This window comes from Colias philodice, chromosome 1 (assembly GCF_061535455.1).
Source record: "Colias philodice isolate Cphi_HAF_F1 chromosome 1, ilColPhil1 Martin Lab GWU primary, whole genome shotgun sequence".
Taxonomy (NCBI): domain Eukaryota; kingdom Metazoa; phylum Arthropoda; class Insecta; order Lepidoptera; family Pieridae; genus Colias; species Colias philodice.
In genome coordinates, this window is record NC_143086.1 from 12,813,361 (window position 1) to 12,836,272 (window position 22,912).

General features: G+C 35.2%; 1 protein-coding gene across 1 annotated transcript; it reads right to left on the reverse strand.

Moving 5' to 3' along the window:
- Positions 1-128: 128 nt before the first annotated feature.
- On the reverse strand, positions 129-21,766 carry AcCoAS (acetyl coenzyme A synthase). Its single transcript, XM_089694530.1, has 9 exons — positions 21,367-21,766; positions 17,856-18,051; positions 15,607-15,843; positions 15,249-15,364; positions 14,031-14,223; positions 3,858-3,991; positions 2,350-2,539; positions 1,882-2,071; positions 129-1,707 (listed from the first exon to the last, which is right to left on the reverse strand). Exons 1-9 carry the CDS (start codon positions 21,666-21,668, stop codon positions 1,271-1,273), a joined length of 1,995 nt encoding a protein of 664 aa, XP_089550656.1. The 5' UTR covers positions 21,669-21,766; the 3' UTR covers positions 129-1,270.
- Positions 21,767-22,912: the final 1,146 nt, after the last annotated feature.

The following is a 22,912-nucleotide window of genomic DNA, read 5'->3' on the forward strand; positions in this document are numbered from 1 at the left end:
TTTCGCTAAAATCTCAAAAACGGTACATGTTAGAGAAAAACTTTCAAGGAAAAGTTGAAAGGCCATAAAATTATCACTCACGCACTCTAGACCCCCCTTGGAGGGACTCATTCAATGGACTAATGAAGAAAAGGGTGGGGAAGGAATCTAGAATTGATTAAGTATCGCACAATATAGCTTTTAAATTTTAATATCCAACAGTTTTTTGGGAATGATATGCGGCGATACATTCAGCTACTATCGGCGCTTGTAGCTCGAATACAACACACATTTACACAAAGAACACATTGTAATATAATGTATATATCAATTAATAATTATATTTGCAAATGCATCGTGCATCACAAAACAGTGCTTTGATGCATAATAATAAGTCTACGGTTACAATCACACGTGCGCTTGTTAGGTATAGATTATTTTCAAAATACTGTTATAAATTAATCAAAATTACACGGATAATGTTTCACACAAATAATTTATGTTTACACGTTCCTCTTTAATACATTAATTATCTCTATTACAATAAACCATACCCTTTTTTCGTGAAATAAATAACAATTATTCCTACTATTTACGAATGAATTGTTCTAGAAGTGGGTGCATTTTGTTCTAATATTACCATTTACATTTCATAAAACCATTGTAATCTTGGTACAACACATAAATGTTGAATTATAATACTAACCAATTTACCTACATCTAAACACTACGTCTTATGAATTTATATGGAATGCCTGTAACAAAAAATAAAACGCATTTTCGACGGATAAAGGAATGCGCGGGAAAGTGGTATCCACAGATTCAATATTGTATCTAAGACGTTTCTAGTGTAGTTTTAGTGTTGTAACATCTTGTGTATTGAATAAAATCCTGTGGTTCAATGTTTCTTTGTTTATCTTGCTTTATGATTTAGTTACTAAGTTTTTGTAAATATTTTTTTAAAGTTCATATATAAAGCCGATGTGTATATTATTCGGGCTTAAAAATTGTAAACTCGGACGGCTTAAAATAAATAACGCTAAAAATTAATACGCTCAACAGTTAATCAGCGATACGACTATTATAATATTTAATATTATAAAACAAAATTTACATGCCATTGATGTTACAAAACTTTGGCACAGGTTACCTCAGGTAAAGCATAAACGAAAGTGCGAACTGTCAAAAATTAACTACACATTTGATATTCGGCATAACATTGAGCGTTTGATACCTAAAATGCGTCCATAATAACATGACATAGGCTGAACGAACCTAATAAATAACCTGTTTAATTCCTGTTTTTGAAGAGCTCCTCGACTATGGCGGGGTCGGCGAGAGTGGAAGTGTCTCCGATATCGGAGTCACCTACAGCGATCTTGCGCAGTATCCTTCTCATGATCTTACCAGACCTGGTCTTGGGCAGGCCTGGGGCGAAGTGAATGACATCAGGAGCGGCGAAGGCGCCAATTCTGCTGCGGACGTGTTTCTTAAGTGCGTCGGCTATAGCGGGGTCGTACTGGACGCCTTCGTTGAGGATCACGAAGCAGTAGAGCGATTCTCCCTTTTGCGGGTGAGGGCGGGAGACCACGGCGGCTTCAGACACGTGGGAGTCCTCTGTGAGCACGCTCTCCACTTCAGCGGTGGACATCAAGTGACCGGACACGTTCAGCATGTCGTCGATGCGACCAGTCACCCAGATCAAGCCGTCTTCATCACGTCGCGCGCCTGTGTGATGGCAGATAGTGAGAAAACTTGTATAAAATATAGAAAATATTATTACTAAATATTAGACTATGAAGCTGTAATTGAATAAATGAATAATCGATTTTTGATTAATTCAATATTGGATGCATGATTCAAATATACAAACATAAAGGTATCATCAGTCGTCATACATACCATCACCAGTACAATAGTATCCCGGGAACTTGGAGAAGTAGACCTTCTGGTAGCGCTCGTGGTCCCCAAACAGAGTGCGCATCACACCGGGCCAGGGCCGGTTGAACACCAGGTAGCCCTCGCCAGGCCCTTCGATCACTTTGCCGTTCTCATCCAGGATACTCGGTGCGACGCCAAAGAATGGGAACCCCTGGAGAGTTTAGTAAATAAATTAGGCTCAAACTCTCTTTTGAATGGAATTGAAATATTTTAAATATAAAAAGACTACATAGTTGACCTACATATGTAGGTATATACAACAGGTCTAATGCCTTAGAAATAAGGAAAGTGTTTGCGTGAGTAGATATATCACAAATATTGTGCTTTTAAATAGTTATGTAGCAATTTTTTTTAATATGACGTTAAATTAATACAAACATACTTTGAAATGCCTCTTTACTAAAATAACTCGAACCTAAGAATACTCACAGCAGCTCCAGGTTTCATGGGAGTGGCTCCAGGCAGGCTGGTGATGACGTGGCCACCAGTCTCCGTCTGCCAGAAGGTATCCACAATGGAGCATCGTCCACCGCCCACGAGTTTGTGGTACCATTGCCATGCTTCTGGGTTTATTGGCTCTCCAACACTGCCCAGTACCCGAAGGGATTTCATGTCGTGTCTAGAAGAAGATTGATTTGTTACTTGTTATTCGTAATTTTGATGAAATATTTAAATCTTTCCCTCAGGCAGAATGTGACGTTTACTACCCGATTTATAAAGCACCTTTTTTTAAGTGGAGAAATCTTGCATAGATACCCACGGCCCCCGGGGAATGGGTAATGTCGGAGTCTTACCGGCTAAAACTCCACTGTGTTCCGTCTAGCCGCTTTAATGATGGGGCCGCGAGGTCTTCATTGTAACTCGTAATAATTGGAAACAGAGAATAACATAGGTACGCAATAATTGTAGTATGTACCTAGTTATTGGGCGACAGATATATGGCCTATTAATATGGATTAATCTTCGTCGCAACGTCCGCGTAGTTACGCTTCAATACTTCTAAATTATTATCACCAATTGTTTAAAGTCCATCATGAATTAAATTAAGGGACCGAAACTAGGATGTCCTTATTGTTTTATCACTTATGTTAGTAGGTCGTATGGTAAACTGATGGTGAAAGAAGTCAATTAACAAAGGTAAATGTTTATTCATTTCTACCTAAGAGTATTTATACTACTGTAATATATACTCTAAGATTTCTACTAATACTTCTTTTAAATGCACCTTTAAATAATTAGGCAACATTCATTATGTATGTATTGGAAAAAAATCTTATACTATGTAAAACAATTCAGGGAATTAGCTATTTCTCTTGTCGAAATTATGTGGACGTATTAGTTAAACCTACTTCAAATCTACACTACAATACACTATTAATTATTAATTTAGGTGCTTTTTATTAATTTTATATAGGATACTAGATAGGTCCGTCGATAAAAAGCAAGCACTCGAATACTGATATTTTTTATAGAATCTATTGAAAAATAATTTAATATCAACATAAGTAGATGTTAATAAATAAAAATATGGTGCACAAAATCTGGATCATAATATTGGTCGATGACTTTTAATCTATTTAAATATGCTTTAACCAAAACAATTACATTCTTCAAATATAGGTGACCTTCATGTTTAAAATTACCACGTTACCATTCAATAAGAAAACATTGTAATTGTTGTAACATTAACACATCAATTATTTTAATTTATTTTTTGTTACTTAACAACAAAACAAATCTACAGGGAAACCGGGAATTACTGTTAATTATTCAATTATTTTCTAACTTCTAAGCCTGAAGTTAATATTTCACGTTAGAACGCATTAACGCAACGCACCAAGGAGTCTCATCTCCCATATACATATAACCTCGAATCATTATTCAAGGTTCTAAGGAATACCATTATATTAACATAGAATATATAGAAAATTACTTACTTAGTGACATAGTTCTCTCCGAACTTCATAAGCGACCTGATGGCAGTAGGAGCTGTGTACATCTGGGTCACCTTGTACTTCTCTACAACCGCCCAGTAACGGTCCTTGTCTGGATAGAAGGGTGTGCCTTCGAACTATAAAAGGAAATAATTTTGTACGACCCTTGATTACATATATATACATACGTTTTTACGTTTAAAAAGACTTTAAATGGGAATGATTAAATTATAATAATGCAGGTTACAAAAAGATAATGAGAGGTTAGTAAAATTCATACTTATATCCTAAGTATCTATGTATGTACTTACTTAGGTACATTTTGATCGGTTATTTTGGGATTCCCATAATTACCGAAAGTCTGTACCTATAATATGTTACGGTGTACCTTACTAGGTAGATACTATAAAAAAAAGGAAAGAACGGATTTTTTAATTGTTTCTACAATACAGGGTGTCCCAAAAAGTAGTGATATACTGAAGCTGGGAGGTAGAGGACTTAGAGGGCTATCCGAATCACCCCCATGTGTGTTATGCGATTTTTCGTATTTTCGGAGTTATTACATTTTTTTCAATTTTTCATCTATCGCCGAGTACGATGAGATTTTTATTTATGGTGACGTGAATTATTGCGCTAGATGCTTGATTTTTTTTGTGTGCTAAGCTGAAAGATAGGCCAATTTAGTATGGTAACATTTACTATCGTTAGATCTTCGAATGGAATAAAAAAAAGAATTAAATGCCAAGAAAGATAAAATTACCCAGTATGTTCATAACTTCAAGGACCCATAAAAAAATAAAATCACATAAAAAAGGTTTTCCATTTGGCTTTTAAAATCTTGCTCTATTGATCAGGTAGCTACCCTAAAAATTTCATTTTATTATTCAAAAAGCTTCAATCGAAAAATTGAAATCTAAATGTGGTAAGTGCAAAATTTTTATTAACATGATGATCATTCAAACCAATAAATAGGTGTTTAATTACCAGATTTTTTTAAAATAGCCCCGCTGTTGCTCAATGCAAGTGCGACATCACCGTAAAAAGTTGTCTTTTAAATGTCTGAATGCTCTTTTATCATTTTTAATGGTTTCTTCTGCTACTATGAATTTCCGGGTTATTTCGTCCAAATTGTGGCAGTCTCTCGTCTTTGTAGTATTCCCACGGAAAAAATTCAATAGGGTTTATGTCCGGAGACCGTGGAGGCCAGGCTAAAGGGCAAAAATACTCTGAAAGATGGATTGGTCGTTGCAGCCTGCGCATGCGCCGGTGATGCCTGCTTTAAAGCCTGGCCTCCACGGTCCCACGACCTAAACCCCATTGATTTGTTTTAATGAGGATACTAAAAAGACCTCGGCTACTTGAGAGAATACCACAATTTGGACGAAATAACCCGGAAATTCATAGTAGCAGAAGAAACGATTAAAAATGATAAAAAAGCATTCAGACATTTAAAAGACAACTTTTTACGGTGATGTCGCACTTGCATTGAGCAACAGCGGGGCTATTTAAAAAAAATTCTGGTAATTAAACACCTATTTATTGGTTTTATTGATCATCATGTTAATAAAAATTTTGCACTTACCACATTTAGATTTCAATTTTTCGATTGAAGCCTTTAGAATAATAAAATTAAATTTTTAGGGTAGCTACCTGATCGATAGAGCAAGTTTTTAAAAGCCAAATGGAAAACCTTTTTTATGTGATTTTATTTTTTTGTGGGCCCTTGAAGTTATGGACATACTGGGTAATTTTATCTTTCTTGGCATTTAATGCTTTTTTTTATTCCATTCGAAGATCTAACGATAGTAAATGTTACCATACTGAATTGGCCTATCTTTCAGCTTAGCACACAAAAAAAAAATCAAGCATCTAGCGCAATAATTCACGTCACCATAAATAAAAATCTCATCGTACTCGGCGAAAGATGATAAATTGAAAAAAATGTAATAACTCCGAAAATACGAAAAATCGCATAACACACATGGGGGTGATTCGGATAGCCCTCTTGGTCCTCTACCTCCCAGCTTTCGTTCATCACTACTTTTTGGGACACCCTGTATACAGCAAGATTTCAGAAACTCCGGATCTTAGAAGAATCGAATAATAATTGTATTTATTTAATTAAACTGTAATTTATTTCATACCCTCTGCAGTTCTTTACGTGAATTTAAGTTGAAATTATAGTATTTGTTTTGTGTAATTATTATAAGATTTCTATTTAGCTTTCTCTTGGTAATTTAGAATTTCCACTAACTCCTTTATTTACTAGCCAAATTATTATATCTTTGTGATTTCAGAAACATTACAAAGACATAACACGTAAAGATAAAAGTAAGAGCATTTGACATGCTCTAAGTAACATGCTTCTCGAAATATCTAACTGAAGAGAAAGGAATTTCATCACACAAAAATTTACAGTAAAACCTCAGTTTGAAATAAGTCTAGTTTTATAAATAACAGTTATTTAAAATCACGCTGTTCTTTTCCGGCAAACACAAATAGATACATTCTTTATTAAGGTAAATAAACTAAGGCCGAATACATTTTAAAGTCCAAAGTAAGCAAACTTAATTACAAAACAAATATGTATTATGTAGATATTTGTACATATAAACCTTAGTCTTTTACTCAGTTTATAGACAACAATCATTTCCGGATAATAATTAGAATTTACAATGAGCGAAGTTATAATAAGTACCTATTCAATGATATTATCCAGTTTTTACGCAAACTACGAGAATTTTTATTTTTAAATAGATTACGATGATTTTAAGATAAGTACATTACGAAGGTCTTTAAAAATTGTTGTGTTTTAATGCTTAGGCATTAATTTAAATTTACAATAATTTGATATATAAGTGATATATAAGTAGGTATCTCATTTCTACGTGTTTTTGAAGTGAAAACATCTTTAGCGGCGTTGAGCACTTTTTCTGAATAATAATGGGTATAAAATCTTAAACTCGCGTCAGGACACGTGACCTGATCGAAAAAGCGTAAGACGGATACCATTCCAAAATATCAAACATGCTCAACGTTAATAATCAAGTTTTCACTTCTGCCGGCACTCCCGGAGTGCAACCCGTCTTTTTTACTTCTTGAGAGTCTCACCAATAGTAATACAAAATGTTGTTAAAATTTTACAACTGAAAACTAAAATAGATTATTAAACACTTGACCGTAATTTGAAGCTTACTTCATTGAGAAGGCACCTAGCTTTTTCCGCCTATTTTGCCCTCTCTTTCCGTTGTATATATGCTATCTCTCTCGCACACCTCTCCACCAGGTGGCGGGGCGCACGATAATGTGCGGGCGCTGGATGTTTTTTCATTGGCGTCTAGCTTCCGCCGCGAGAAGGTTGTCTACAAGACTACAACCTTGGTGCTATTAAGTATTGCTTAAAGCAAGTGCTAAAAGTGTTAAAAAGTGTATCCCGTCGGATCGGTACAGTGAGTTATTTTTACATCTATTCTAATAATATTTTACTTACAAATGAGTAAAAATCTTTAAAGTCAACGGTATAATCGTTGGACTTTATTTAAAATGCTGAGGTTTTTAATGAATCCTTCAGCAATAGTTTATTTTTCAATATGCTTAAATACTTAATAGCATGAATAAAGATATTTAAAATTAACGATACAACCGTTACATTTTACTTGAAATAGTAACTTTTCTTTTGAAATATTTCATTATGCAATATGTACTAATTAATATTTGAATTTTTAATACTGTGAGTAAAGCTATTTTAACGGTGTTACCGTTCGGCTTTACTCGAATCGTTAATATTACTTTTGTGATTATTTGATATTACTAGATATATCAAATACCCTCTCTTGTATATAGATATTTTTAATTATTTATTACATTTTTAATAATGTGTTTTTATTACAAGGTTACAAGTGAATTTTTCTTGGAAAAATTACAATTAATACCTTCTTAGTATGGATATGAGCCAACTCAAAGCTTTACAGGCATACAATCCATTGCTACGACTTTATTACATTGTCGTTATCGCTAGGAACGGTTCGGAATTCCTATAATAGTTTATTACTAAAAATTATCGAACGAGATGAGTCAGCTCCAAGAAGTCACGACATGTCAGAACATGTTGTGATATTATTTTATAAATCGTACGGGAGTTACCGCTCAACTGAATAATGATGGAATTCGCTCATGTATAGTAGATATACGTACCATGAATGTACCACACATTCAAAACTATCCGTAGTCTATACGTGTCCTTTTATGAGTATTATTCTGATCCGTTTTTATGTGAAAATAGACATATTACACACGGCTAATTTGATTGAAAATTACGTTTCCTATGTTTCAAATGATGCAACTTTTTTGTTTAAACGAGTAAGTACCAAAATTTTACAATTAAATTCTTTGGTTTACTGAACTTGTGCTGAAAGGGTTATAGTATAATAATTATCGAGATACCTTAATATAAATATGATTTAGATACATTTATTTCAAAGGATTTACAATTCACTTCTAACGTTTTAGAATAATATTATAAACTTGTACACCTTGACAAAAAGTAAAAAATTGCGGGTGAGTGGAGATTTTGTTCAATTAAATATAACGTCCTACGACGCGGACGGTATGGTTGCGTTCGTAAGGAATGTTAACGGATATAAAGCAACTAAATGTTACATCGATTGCATGAACAAAAATAAATATGAATCGAAGTTCATTTTAAAATTTAGTGAATTGATTTGAATTATGAATTTATTAAATAGTTAGTTCTTTTTTATATAAACATAATAATTAATTACCATTGTCAAATCAATTCTTATTAATTCATCCTGGACAGTTGTCGCTAACATTGGAAAATAAGTTAAAGGACCTTGTTAATTGCTATATTATTTAAATGATTATTTACTGCTAATTTTATATTAGCACTAAGGTGTATTCTTGCTCGAAGCAGAATACATAAATGTGGCCACTACTCCTCGCAGGGGTTAGCCAGGTCAAATCCACCCTCGCAGGGTGTCTCTTAAGCATTTTTTGGCAGGCCCTACTTATTTCTAGTTACAAACATCCCTCGCGCAGCTGTCGCTCGCAGGGAAATGGTGCAGATATATATCGGCCCTCGCGGGGCTTTGATTACAACCATCCCTCACGGAAAAGATGGTGCAAATATATATCAGCCCTCGCGGGGCTTTGATTACAACCGTCCCTCACGGAGAAATGGTGCAAATATATATCAGCCCTCGCGGGGCTTTGACTACAACAGTACCTCACGAAGACATGGTGCAAATATATATCAGCCCTCGCGGGGCTTTGATGGCGATTGGTGCAAATATACAAAGGATTGATCATTAAAATGATCATAGATATTTGGACGTCGTTTCGTCAACGAGGACCCACGAAAGAAGTTTTGGATATGACCGTATCGGATCTTCACTCTTCTAAGGTAAGTAGAAAAAGGTTTTGAAATCTTCTTCACAGTGGGCAGTATAGTAATATGACCTAATAAATACAATAAAGGTTAGAGACGTCAAATAATGGGCGCATGAAATTGATACTTCGTATCCTAAAAGTTTACGCTTCAGGAATCAGGAAACCACCATTGGTTTACCAATTATGGAAATTGGAATTGAACAAATCGTATTTACCAATGTAAAGCCTATTCACAACAAAGGAAGGCGAGTCGGATCAAATATCATCTCGCAGATGATTTGTGGCGGTGGTTTCGAGGATTGTCACCAAGCCTTGTATCAACGGTATGTTTGGTATCGTCATTCAATGGCACTAGCCGACCAATTTTCATATAAAAACATCGGAAGAGATTTTTTAATCGCAAAGCGATTGAATGTAACAAATGACGATTGATTCAAAATCAAATTTCAAATTTCAAATTTCAAACGATTGATTACGTATATTTGACCTCTCATAGGCCTATTTTAGTTGCCCGGTCTTGTAGGCAATTTATTTGACTCGTTTTTCAACCCATTTGACCTCATTATTGCACCCATGAGATTTTTCTTCAGGGCTCAAACAATAAATCGCTGAGGGATTAGGATAATCGTTTGTTAGACAAGTTTCTTGTCATCCCACCAGGATTATTATATTGTATAATAAAGTTATATACAACTATTTACGTAAAACGTTTAAGTACTCAACGAATACTGAGAATACTGACTGTTGAGTTACATAGGATAGAGGATAAATAACGGAAAGTCAATCTATCCAAACAAAAGCCTCTTATTATTAGATATTACTTGGAACCCCTACCCTAACGAGAAAGCTCTGCCAAATGACTGTTCATTTCTTTGCTTTGAGGGGGGGGGGGGGGGGGCAATAAATGAAATGCAGTAGGTACAGACTATACGGCTTTTAAAATATAAGTCTGGTAAGCGAACTAAACTTTGCTAGTTTAGTTCTTGCTATATCGCTGTCCGTGGCTGCCTCGCGTGTTTACGGATGAATAAAATGTCCTGTCTTCGCATCCACAGCTAACTGTCCTATACTGTCATAATCTTAACACAGATTCATTGGACATAGCTCCCCACGAGCTCTGTTCTTCATTTTTGCACTCGCACAACTGTGGACAACACGAGAGCAATGCCTGCATTGGTAGCAGTTACAATCAAGGGCTAGCAAGGTAGGCTAGCCATATTACGGATGTTGGAACAACCGACTATATTTAGGGCAATTTTCTTTGTCCAGTGTAACGTTTAGACTGTCGTAGCATTCCTACGGAACAAAGATGGGATCAGATCTGCATCCTTAATGAAGTTAATCGAAAGGAGATACTTTCAGACGACGATAGTATTCAAAATCCACCATATTCCTGAGCATAATAATGCATAGTTAAGCTTATAATCTCTCTTGCCATTATCCTGCAGCAGAATTCCTTGGCGATAATTTGTTCTCGTAATGCTGGGGCCACACTAACGTCTAACGTCTAATGCCCTTTATCGCGATAATTTTTCCGATAATTTTTAAGGCGTTAAGTGGGTGGCTACACTTGAACGGTCAACGTGAATGCCGATTGTTGGCGATAAAAACGGCGTTAATTTTACTAAAATTCTAGCAAGATGGACGTAGTGTGACCGCTTCATTGCGTTAATTCTCGCGATAAAGCTATCGCCTCGCCAAACGGCAATGTTAATGCCGTTGTTAAATAATACTGGCTACACCTAAAGTTAACGTCCATTATCGCGTTAATTAATGGCATTTCCCGTTAGTGTGGCCCCAGCATTAGAACGAGCGAGGTTGTTACGATAATATGAGAAATCCTGTCAGTTAGAGACCTGAACGACGCGATAGAGTACCGCTATTTCAGTAGTAGTAGCACCTAGAAGGGTGAAGGTATTCTGGAAAGCGGAACTGAAGGCCCGGTCAGCAGCACCAGCCACCTAATAGACAGTGTTCAGTGCTGCACCACTATAATCTGCAAAATGACTCTGACGGTATGAAAATGTGGAGTACATTTTCAAAATATCAAATGATATAGTTGGAATAAAAATCCTATTTGCCTCCGTCTACCCAAAAGACGTACGGAGTAGCCTAGTAGTAGTTGGTTGAATTATAATAAGTATAGTTAAAACCCTTTATTACTGACTGGATAAATTTGGCTCTTTTCCTATCTGACGTTCATATAGCTGTTGACTGCCTAGTGTTATGCACAAACACTATTATAAATAAGTCACGTTATGTAGTCCCGAGACTTTCGGTATATAAGTTCTGATGTAAATCATAATTATATCTTAAAACTGAATTGATTAAAAGTAACGTACTTAGCTGTAGTAATTGCAGTTTTGGGACACAGATAAGCTCTTTATCATTTTAGTCTCTTAAGTTCAGTATATTTGTTTCCAGTACAGAGTTTATGACCTATCAGTTTTAAATAAATAATTCATGCATTGTACTGAAAGTACCAGCCATGTTTAGATTATGATTGCGACGTTGGCTCTAAACATTAAAAGATACCGCACGGTTTAGTTGGATGTTAAAAATCTGTATTATAATTTAAACCATTTACCTGTTTTGTTATTTTATTGCCTTATTCAAGGGGTGACCTTTTTAAATTTACTTCTGACCCCAAAAGTAAGGACCAAGGTCTCTTCTTGTCCGCTTGTAGCTGGTTGGGTTAAAACTGTGTGAGTTGAGACATTTGGTAATTCTATGTTAAGATGATTCAATGATGCTTCTGCAGAGTTCTAATTGAATAAATAAAGGTTTGAGTTTGAGGTATTTTTGCCTCGTCGGGATCAGCTGTTGCTTCATTTTGTAAGTAACATCTAAATGCGTAATTGAAAGTCGTTACTGGCGCTTTCGCAGATTTACGCTAAAGATAGTGGAAATTGTAGTAACTTTAACTTTTCAAGCCCAAAAGGTTAACTAAGGTACGCTTGAACCAATCTCATAAGTTCTAATACTTTTAATCATTATGATTAACTTTTTGGTTCTTATTTGATTAACTTTTCATCTGGGATTGTTAATATATTATATAATATAAAAATTTGTGTGATTTATTAGTAGGTATACTATCTGCACACCTTACTCTTTCAAATAAAGAAATAAGTAATTACTTATGTATTCAAATTCACATTGGCGTCACATTGTACACCAGGTGGGTAACAAACAGGTCTCAATGAAGTAAGCTTCAAATTACGGTCAAGTGTTTAATAGCTGTGTTTTACCTGAAAATAAAACACATATTAAATACTTACCTATATTTGAAGCTTACACTTAACGTCCACCTGTTGTGGATTTCGACTCAATGAAAAAACATCCAGCGCCCGCACATTATCGTGCGCCCCGCCACCTGGTGGAGAGGTGTGCGAGAGAGATAGCATATATACAACGGAAAGAGAGGGCAAAATAGGCGGAAAAAGCTAGGTGCCTTCTCAATGAAGTAAGCTTCAAATATAGGTAAGTATTTAATATGTGTTTTATTTTCAGGTAAAACACAGCTATTTCGTCGATAATTAGTACATGAATTAACGATTAGAGAGACGAAAATAATTTGGCAAGTTTGTTAGTAATTCATGGACATAAAGTAATTAAAGTGAATTATTTTAATTCTCTTTATATGTTAGAATAGTCATTGGAAAATATCTTCTAATGTCTGTTATCTAACTATCAATTCAAGAACATTCATATACTGATAAGGAGTCGCGTGTAGTTGTGAGATGTTCACACTTGACACGAATTTTGATATCATGAACTTGTGGACAGCCAATGACATTATTTGTGAAGAAATTGTATGATATTGATAGATTAAGTTCGAGAGCTGTTAAGGGCCACACACGTGCAATAATATCGGCAATGCAAGATTGACAAAACCTTTATCAAGTTCGCCCCACGGATAGTCAATTGAATAATGATAACTTAATTTCCGTTCAATTTTAATTTACGTAAATATATTTCTAACAAAAATAGACCTTATAAAAAGTTGCCAGTATAAAAAAAATATATTTTAGAAGCAAACGGGAGCCGGGAGGTAAGTCTTTAAACTGTCTGTGTAAAATCAGCCAACTAATGAGGTTATCAATTCTTCGATTATCGTAATGTATTTCAAAGGTTAAAAGCCAAAGTATAGGCATTTCCGTGCCCCTTGTAGGTTGTGAGGCATAGGCATTACAATATGTTTGATATATGTAAGTGATACACGGGCTAATAAGTGATTAACATTAAGTGATAACAAGCCCTCATAGGTGGCCCGTGTTCCAGCAATGAGTAGGTACGTATATGGAATGATTATGATGATGATGATACCAGTACCACAAGATCTAGATGATCGTGTTCCTTTCTTCTGAGAAATAAATATGTTTGACAGCCTGTAACACAGTTTTTGACTAACACAGGCATAGTATACTCCAATAATATTATTTGTAATTTGTATGATTTTAAAGTTTTAATAAGTTTCAACATTACCCGCAACTTTTTATATTCTGTATCTTTAAATGACGAGCTTATCATCTAATCACTAATGTTTCCGTTTGCCTACGTACTTCAAGGGCGAGGCAGGATCAGCTTCTATGAAGGGCTACTGACTTGGAAATGGTGACACCATCAGGCATCAAAATTGTATCATCTACTGTGAAAAATATATAGATCTGCTACTACATTGGTACAAGTTCTCTTTCTTTATTAACCTCGGATACCTTAAACGTATGTACTCTATATAAGACATAAGTCAGTAATCAGTATACTTACCATAACAGAGGTTGCGCAATTAGCCAAAGGCGCATACACGACGTAAGTGTGTCCAGTGATCCAGCCGACATCGGCTGTGCAGAAATAGATGTCGTTCGGAGTGTAGTCGAATACGTAGCGGAAGGTTGTAGCTGCGTACAGTAAGTATCCCCCGGTTGTATGCAACACCCCTTTTGGCTTGCCCGTAGATCCGCTAAGAGAGAAAATTGGAGGTAAGCATTGACCTATTATACAGCTATTGTAAGTTTTGTAAGGCTTACAGAATCGTAGGTAGGTACGTTACGTACGTAGTACGTTTTACTATAGCAACTATTAATATAGACGATAATAGATCATCATATCAATATTCTATGATGTTAATTGTTATAATATAGTTAGATACACTGTACACACAAGTTGTTTTATTAAAAACTACTTAGGTACCTATTCAAAGTCATGTACCTACCTAGCATACGGCTTAGGCGCTTAGGGTATGTTAAAATATCAAAGGAGTTCCGAGGATTTCATCACTTCTTGTTGACTTATACCTTCTGAAGGTTAAAAATCACGAGTAACTTCAAAAACCTTTGAAACTTTTAGGATGAGTTAGTTAGTTTCGAGCGGTGAATTGTATTTATAAATATTTACTTATAAACTTATAGACTCAAATTATCGCATAAATGCAATATTGTCAAGACTTGTTTCCTGGTAAAGCCAGTGATTTACAGGATGATAGGATGGGAATATTATTTATAAACCAGAAATCCAAAAGGACATCATTATCCTACATCTTAATCTTAATAATTTGTTTCTATTTAATATACTAGCTTACCGCCCGCGGCTTCGCCCGCTTTGTCTAAAACCTAATAAATTATATACTAAAACCTTCCTCTTGAATCACTCTATCTATTAAAAGAAACCACATCAAAATCCGTTGCGTAGTTTTAAAGATTTTAGCGTACAAAGGGACATAGGGACAGAGAAACCGACTTTGTTTTATACTATGTAGTGATAGTGATATACCTACTTCTAGAATCGCACGATTTGGACCAAACAACTGTTTCTTTTAACATTTTAAACAACTTCAGCAAATGTAATTTCATATTTAATGTTCAATATTTTCCAGGATCAATGACCGTAGGTATCTTTTTAATTTACCCGACGAAAATGTTCCCCTACTTTGAATACCGTCATATCACATCAGGATCAAATTCAACCTAAATAAGTATGAATACAAACCTCGTATAGAGCATAAAGAGGGGCTCCTCTGACCCCATCCACTCGGGGGGACACACGTCAGACTGATCTTCGATGAGATCGTGCCACCAGACGTCGACGTCATCGTTCCACTTATACTGAAATATTGATCTACATTCAAATAGAGATTTAGGGTTAGTTAAAACTCAAGGAAAACGGATGGTTAATATGTGTATCAATGTGTTTGTTTGAGGCTTTGTGTGCATACCTACAGGTAGAGCCAAATTGTGTCCTAATTTATTTCAACTCAAAAGTCTTGACCGTGAAGTTCGTTTTTATGTCAGTTCTGGTAATAAATGGAGTAATTTCGAATATATTTTGAATCAATATTTAAACCAACCATGCTTCGAAGATCGTCCAGTTTGCCACACGGCGTGGCCTTAGACAGGTGCGAGACCACAACACACATCTCCACTCTATGGTTGTGCTTGGTTCTAGCTTTCTCCAGTGCTTCATCACACGTATTTTTCAAGATTAGCAGTTTCTCCCCGCGCCACCCGCCGTCCGCGGTCACCAGGACCTTGGCCTTGCAATCCGACATGCGCTCAGCCAGCGAGTCCGAAGAAAAACCTGCGAACTGTGTAAAAATAATGCTTTTTATCCCTTTCACAGAGGCAGTACCTTTGCAAGTGTTCATGGGCAGTGGTGATCGATTACCACAAAGCAGCCCAGTTTCAGTTGCCCGCTAGATCATATAAAAAATATTTAGCACATCCGAAAAAGTACCTATCCCTATTTTTCTTAAACTTTGGTATATCTATTCAATTCAATACATAAATATTTATAATGTCTGAAAACATTTAAGTCAAATAGCGATGTAGCAATATTGATTTTTCGGTAGAACTATTATTAGCATTTGCGTCATATATGGTTCGGGAGGCAAGGTAGCTAAATGGCGTAATTCAACGGCGCCGTCGAGACTTATCAAATTCGAAAGATAAAATAATTTAGAAAAGAAAAGCTTGTATGGTAAAAACCATTTTAGCGGTGGGTTTGGCGTGTACGGTTTTTCAAAAATGTTAAAAAGAAACAGTTACTTGGGCATTCTCGAGCGCGTCAGATTTTCGGAAGGGGTGTTAAGTAGGCTCCAAGGAAGCTCCCCTTAAAAAAACTGACGATTACGGCGTGACGATAAGTTACGATGAATTTTTGAAAATGCAAAAAAAAAAGTCTTTTTGAAATACTCGAGCGCGTCAGATTTTCATAGGGGAGGTTTATCTCGGTATCCTGAAAGCATATTTTTTTAATCTGACAAAAATGTTGGTGGGTTCTCTTAATGTGACCGAAAAAGGTTATTGGGTCAGTAATTTTGTTCAGAGCATATTATAGAAGTACAAAAATTTACCTGAATCAAGCGTCTCGTCATTGCTGTCCTCAGTGTCATTCTCGTTGCCCAGAATATCCGGCGATACCACAACATTTTCATACGCATTCGCAAGGCGAAATGGCCCCTCTAGACTTCCGGTCATGCGGAAACCGGCAGTTTTTGTAATTTTAGTAAGTTTTAGATTACCTATATTCTTCAAAAAAAAAATCGCGTTCGAGAATGCCGGATTAACGATTTTTTACAAGTTCGCGACCCTATTACTCGGCGCTCGGCGGCGTTAAGTACTTATCGTCAGATTAGTTGAATTTAGCTTTTAAACACTAAAATCAACCTCCAATATCTTAATCTGACGCGCTCGAGTATTTCAGACTATCGATTTTTTTTACTAATCTGATCGTCTATCCTAGGCGCTCTATAGTATGTAGATATAGAGCTAAATAGTTTACAAGGTTGTTCCATTAGGTCTAAGGTATCTCTCATATCTTAAACTACCACGCTCGAGTATTCCCTTATTCGCCTCCCTAACTAACAAACATTTCAAACACTATACGAATATAAAGAACCATAGGCTTGCATAAGTATGATAATACTTCCATCATCGCTTATTGTGCAATAACAGTTCTAAATTCAATACAGATTAGATTTTTCCTTTGACGACATCTTATAAATATAACAGTGTTGAAGTAAACGAGATGAGAGTTTGATAATAACTATATTTAGCAGTATGTTTCTATCTCCTGGTACCAGTTTATTCATGACTCATGAGAGTATTGTTAAAATCAGTCATTACAAACGGTTGGATCGGAGTCAATGACCACGCAGTAAATTAGGAAGTACATAATATCTAGACGCACTATATATATTAAGTATGAACTGTTTGTTTTTCAATAAAAGTTTATTGATAGAGGCTACGTCGGAAACATTCAATTAATAAAGTAAATTGACTACCTAGTAAATATGAATGTGACCCTGAACTTAATACTAGTAGATCGATATTGGTAAATGGCTTTGCAATTTTATATCAAAACCTTAACTCTAATACTACTGTGTGCTACTGTCAAGTACCTACTAAAAATCTTCATTTACTTAAGACTGACATACTTACTAAATACCTTAAAATTTAATCTGCGAACTTTTTTGATAAAAGAAATAACATTTCACTTCAATGAATAGAAAACTGTCTCATCCCAAACCGTAATTAATCATAATTATTATGTAGTTAATAAAATATCCCGTTCACAATTAACAGAATAACTCCATACCACGACAGAATGTATGGCGCCGATCCTCGCGCAGGCAAGCATGCAGACGACGGTCTCCAAGATCATGGGCATGTAGATCGCGACCCTATCACCCTTGTGCACGCCGCGGTCCCGCAAGCCATTTGCGAACTGACACACGAGGTCTTTCAGCTTCTTGTACGTGATACGGCTGTAGTCGTCTGGGTGGTTTCCCTCCCTGAAAATATTGCTCATTTAAGCCCTTTTCATGGTAAATTAATCATTCATTTATTGGGCAACAGTTGATCAACAGTGATGCTACAAAGTTTAACAAATGTTTACCACGAATATGGGGCTATTCTAAAACTTTGTCATGAAAAGCTGATTACATGAATTTGTATAAATGCTACATAGTTTCTCCTTCAGCTGATAAGTACTATGGTCATCGACCCATCTCTTATGTAAGCTCTCAATGTCATTAATACCTATACGTGGTAAAAAAGCGATAGATATCTTATGAATTGAAATGAATATTGGTTACCTGTTAAATACTACATCAAAAAGTGTAAACAAAACGTAAAAATGTTAATTTAATCGCGTATACATGAATGTGGCAACATTTAACCCTATGATGTAAATAGCCGCTTAATTATTCCCGTGGATTCTCTTAGTAAATGTTGCGTGTCATTGCAGAAAAAAAGATGGATAGTGAACTCGCGAACAATGCTAGTTAATTGATTTGTTATCTAGAACCATTTACGATGAACTTTTTTTTTAATTTTTCAATTAAGAACAGCATATGAAGAGCTAATTTTATTCTGAGTAATGTTTAAAATGGGCAGTTAGCTTAAACAAAAAAGTTTTCAAAGCTTAAAGCCAACTTGCCTATATAATATGAAAATTTTATAATCGAATGGACCTACACGATCGAATCAGACCAATATCATAGAATATAATACTCTAACGCCCAATATAGCCTTTAAATGCACTTGACATTGTGTCGGAATTTTGCAGGATAGTAGATAATAAATAATTCTCGTTATTTCATTGCCGTCGTACCTGGTGTTGAAAGAAACATATGATATAGGTATGAGAAAGAAACATAGGATAACTAAATTCAAAATATAAATTAATGTCATCAACGACGGGAAAAAAATCTGCAAAAATAGGCAATAGTTAGGTACATTTATTTCAAAGGTACCTACTTGATTATCCATACGATTAAGTACCTACCTGTATACAAATCATGTAGGTAATCATATTATTCAATAACTAGCAATATTATTATCGCAATTACTTATAAATTTATCGAATATTACATCAAGTTGAAGTTTTTGTGTCAAGGGAAACAAACTGTCTTATAATAACTTTTACCCAAGGTGTAGGCCAATAGACGACAGTTACCATTACAATCGTAGTTACGTTGGTATCGACCTTATGAATTAGTCATTTTAAAGTCAAGCTATAAAAAATTATATTTTTTTTTTGCTATAATGCATTTAACTCGTAACTATAATAATTTAAATTAATTATTTTATTTTATTATAAAATAAAATTAATAAAGTAACTAGTTACAGCATCAAAAGTCTTTAATTCGATGTGAAAAATATTTTGTTACCCTAAAGTTTAAGTACGTAAAAAGTTTAAAATGTCAGAAGTGTGAATGATGAATGCCATGAATGATGCTCAGGAACAAAATAACTTTTTAATTTTATTGCACTCACGAACGCTGCAGAAGTACTTCCGCTGCCGTGACTATTAAAACTATAAGGTAGGTTTTTTATAGCACTGTATGATAACAAAATCATAAAATATTTTTTTTAAATATTGAAAGGTTTCGTATCACCGAATGAATTTGTATAAAATACGTTTTACAATTGACAGAATTTTAACGTTTTTTAGCGAGATAAAAACACATAAATACTAATCATAAAAAATTAGTGTTCGTTTAGTAGGTACTTACTGGACTAATAAATACCTATTACCTGTACTATTTATATCAAACTCACTTTAATAGTACAATCAGCATGAATTATTAATGAGACGTAATAACTAGGTACGTATTCTTTTATAAGTAGTATCAGAGGAAACGACCCGATGTTACCGGACATTAACTAGAACAATCAGTCTAACCATAAAATATCACGAATTGTTTCCATTTTCATAGAATTAGTTAAAAAAGGAATAAACTGTATTATTTTAAGGCAATACAGACAGCCTATATCAGCAATATCACCTGAATAATATCTATAATGTTATAATAGCAAACTATTAAATTGCTTTTAATAAGTAACGAGGTACCTTGCTTTTTAATTAGAGGCAGATGAAAAAAAACTAAGATGTAAGCGAACTTCTAAGCAAAGTTACCATTTAACTCTTATTGCCCTTAATTTAAAAATTGTGGCTACTGGAGTCTGGAGACTAACGAACGTAACCCCGAAAGCTGGCCTCAAAGCCTTTTGGCAGTTTTCCAAGTGTGCTATGTTACATAACTAAAGCACTTAAATCTTCTTTAGGTACGTAAACTTCTGCGAGACTGCGACATAAAATTGCAGGGAATTGATTTTTCTCTTATTGCACTGGACATTGCCGTTCCTCTGTTGGGTAGACGGTAGACCCCTAAATGACCTATTCTACACGAAAACTGCAATTTCATAATACATATTAAGTATTTACTTCTAAATATATTTTAATTTATCGCGTGGGTGATTTTTATTTTACATAGTAAATTAAGATTTTTACCACACGATCTTCCACGTTCACGTTTAAATACTTAAACTAAAATTAGACAATACAATTATTTGAATACATTAGAATTTATTTAAATACGAAATTAAAAACTATTATCTTTAATTGCAGCAGCAAAAATTAGCTGAGTAATGAAGAAATGAATTTTACTTAGTTTTGTAATTATATACCTCGGCATATCATTGTACATATAATATTATCTAATGTCTAACATGGTGGTCGCATAAAGACGATTGTGTAAAGAACAATAAAACATTTTACAAATTCATTCGTGAAAGATACTTTGCTCTTTGTAATGTTTGTATCGATAGAAGTTCATGCATGTCAAGTCACTATAATTAATATTAATTAAATGAGAATAGAATTAAACACGTATGGTTCTCGTGACCTTTTTTAATTCACAAGATTTAAGGAATTTTAAATATCATCCAATTCTTGGGTTGTTTTTTAATTTTTATATTTTCTAAATAAGTTATTATTGGACTTTGTTCTTTCAGCAATAAAAATAAATTTAAGGTTGTAATTTTTTCATGTTCACTTCAGTAGGTAGGTACCTACCTAATTAAAAATTAAATAGTAAAAAAAGGAAAAATAAGAATACAAACAGATGTGCAAAAAAACATAAATTCGCTAAAAGCATGATTGTAACAATGTTAATTGCAAAGTAAAAAATTATTTTAATTATATAAGCCTTGGTAACAGGAAAGTATATTTGCGGAAAATCAATAAGTCGCGCGCCGTCTCAGTGCACCGCATTCGCTCAGCTGTCTATCGATTCTTCAATGGGAAAATTGTAATAACTCACCAATAATAGGCGATTTTGTCCCCGTAGCCCTTCTCCACGTTTCTGTCCAGCAGGTTCACGGAGATGTTGGTCGCCGCTCCCTCCAGCCATTTGACGAAAATGTCGCCTTTCGTTATATCGAAATTGTACGAGACGAATCTGTCGGGCCGGTACGGCGTCTGCCAATGGAATTCTTTGGCTATTTCTGACCAGAACTCCTCCGGGTGGTCGATCGATTTTTGGTACATCTCTTTGTATTTGTCGAAAGATGGTATCCGGGACTTTTCGACTACGTGATCCGAAGGTTGGTAAACGCGCGACATTGCGGCTGGCTGGTGTATCGCGCGACGACTGTTACTGGTGCTGATCTCACGGCGTCTTCGCGGTTACTGAATGAAGTCGCCCGCTTGACGTTAGGTTAGGCAGTCTATGCAAAAACGGTGATTGCGTATAGAATGACGCACGCATGTAGGGGAGACCGGGTTTGGTTGTCTCACGGGTTGTTTGTCACAGCGGTCTTAACACAAAACTGAACTATCGAATAAGTCTGTTGAACAGCGTGGCAAGAGCGATACAGTGAAAACGCTGTCCCAACTTCGCGTCAGACCGCTCCGATCTGCCGTGAGGGCCTCACACGTGTTTATTGTTTTCGCACAGCAAAAGTAAATTTTTGTGCTGCTGTGTCGAACCTCGTAATTATACGTTCTTGTTTTACAGTAATAATCTTTCAGTTCATTTGATGATGATGAAATGTGTTTTATAATATCGTAGAATAGTTTTTTAGATATTCATTGATCGGAATTTATTTTCAATTTTATTTTCATAAAACGTGTTATGGGGCTCGTTGTCACAAATTTTCGGGGGCTGGTTGTCACCTATCAACCAGCCCCCTGTATGCGAGATGACTTTAATTGCGTTTTGAGGTTGTTTGTTTTAGCCGTAAATTTTCAATCAACACCGGAAAATCACCCTAACAAACCTGCTGGAAGTCCATCTGTCCTTGATGACTCTATATTGACTCACGATTATTATTGTTTGCTAAAATTGTGATTGATTAATATTCAGACTGAAATAAAGACCGTAGACACGGTTTCATTTGGTTAAGAGTTCTTAATTAAAAATTATTCCGTAAAATTATAAGACCAAAGTGTGACTTTCTATTTATAAATTGCCTGTTATTTAGTACGTGACTACCTACCCTAGGCATTGTGACAACCATGCCTGACCCGGGGTTATAAGTCACATTTTTCTTTAGAGTGAAAATACAAAATATTTCTACAACTGATAATATTACACAAAAATACGTTTATTTATTTTGTAACAGAATAATTACACTATCTTTTGGTATACAAATATCATTCCTAAACAACGTATTTTGGAAGTTACATAAAAAAAGATAAAAATGTGACTTTCATCCCCGCTCTCCCCTACCGCGCGTGCGCGTTAATAAGTGCTGAATTCTGCCGTGGTAAGACGAACCTTGGACAGTGCTCTCATAACCACTGCTTCACTGAGAACCGGCATTGCCATTTCTTTACTTTTTACTTTACTCTTTTAACCGGTACAG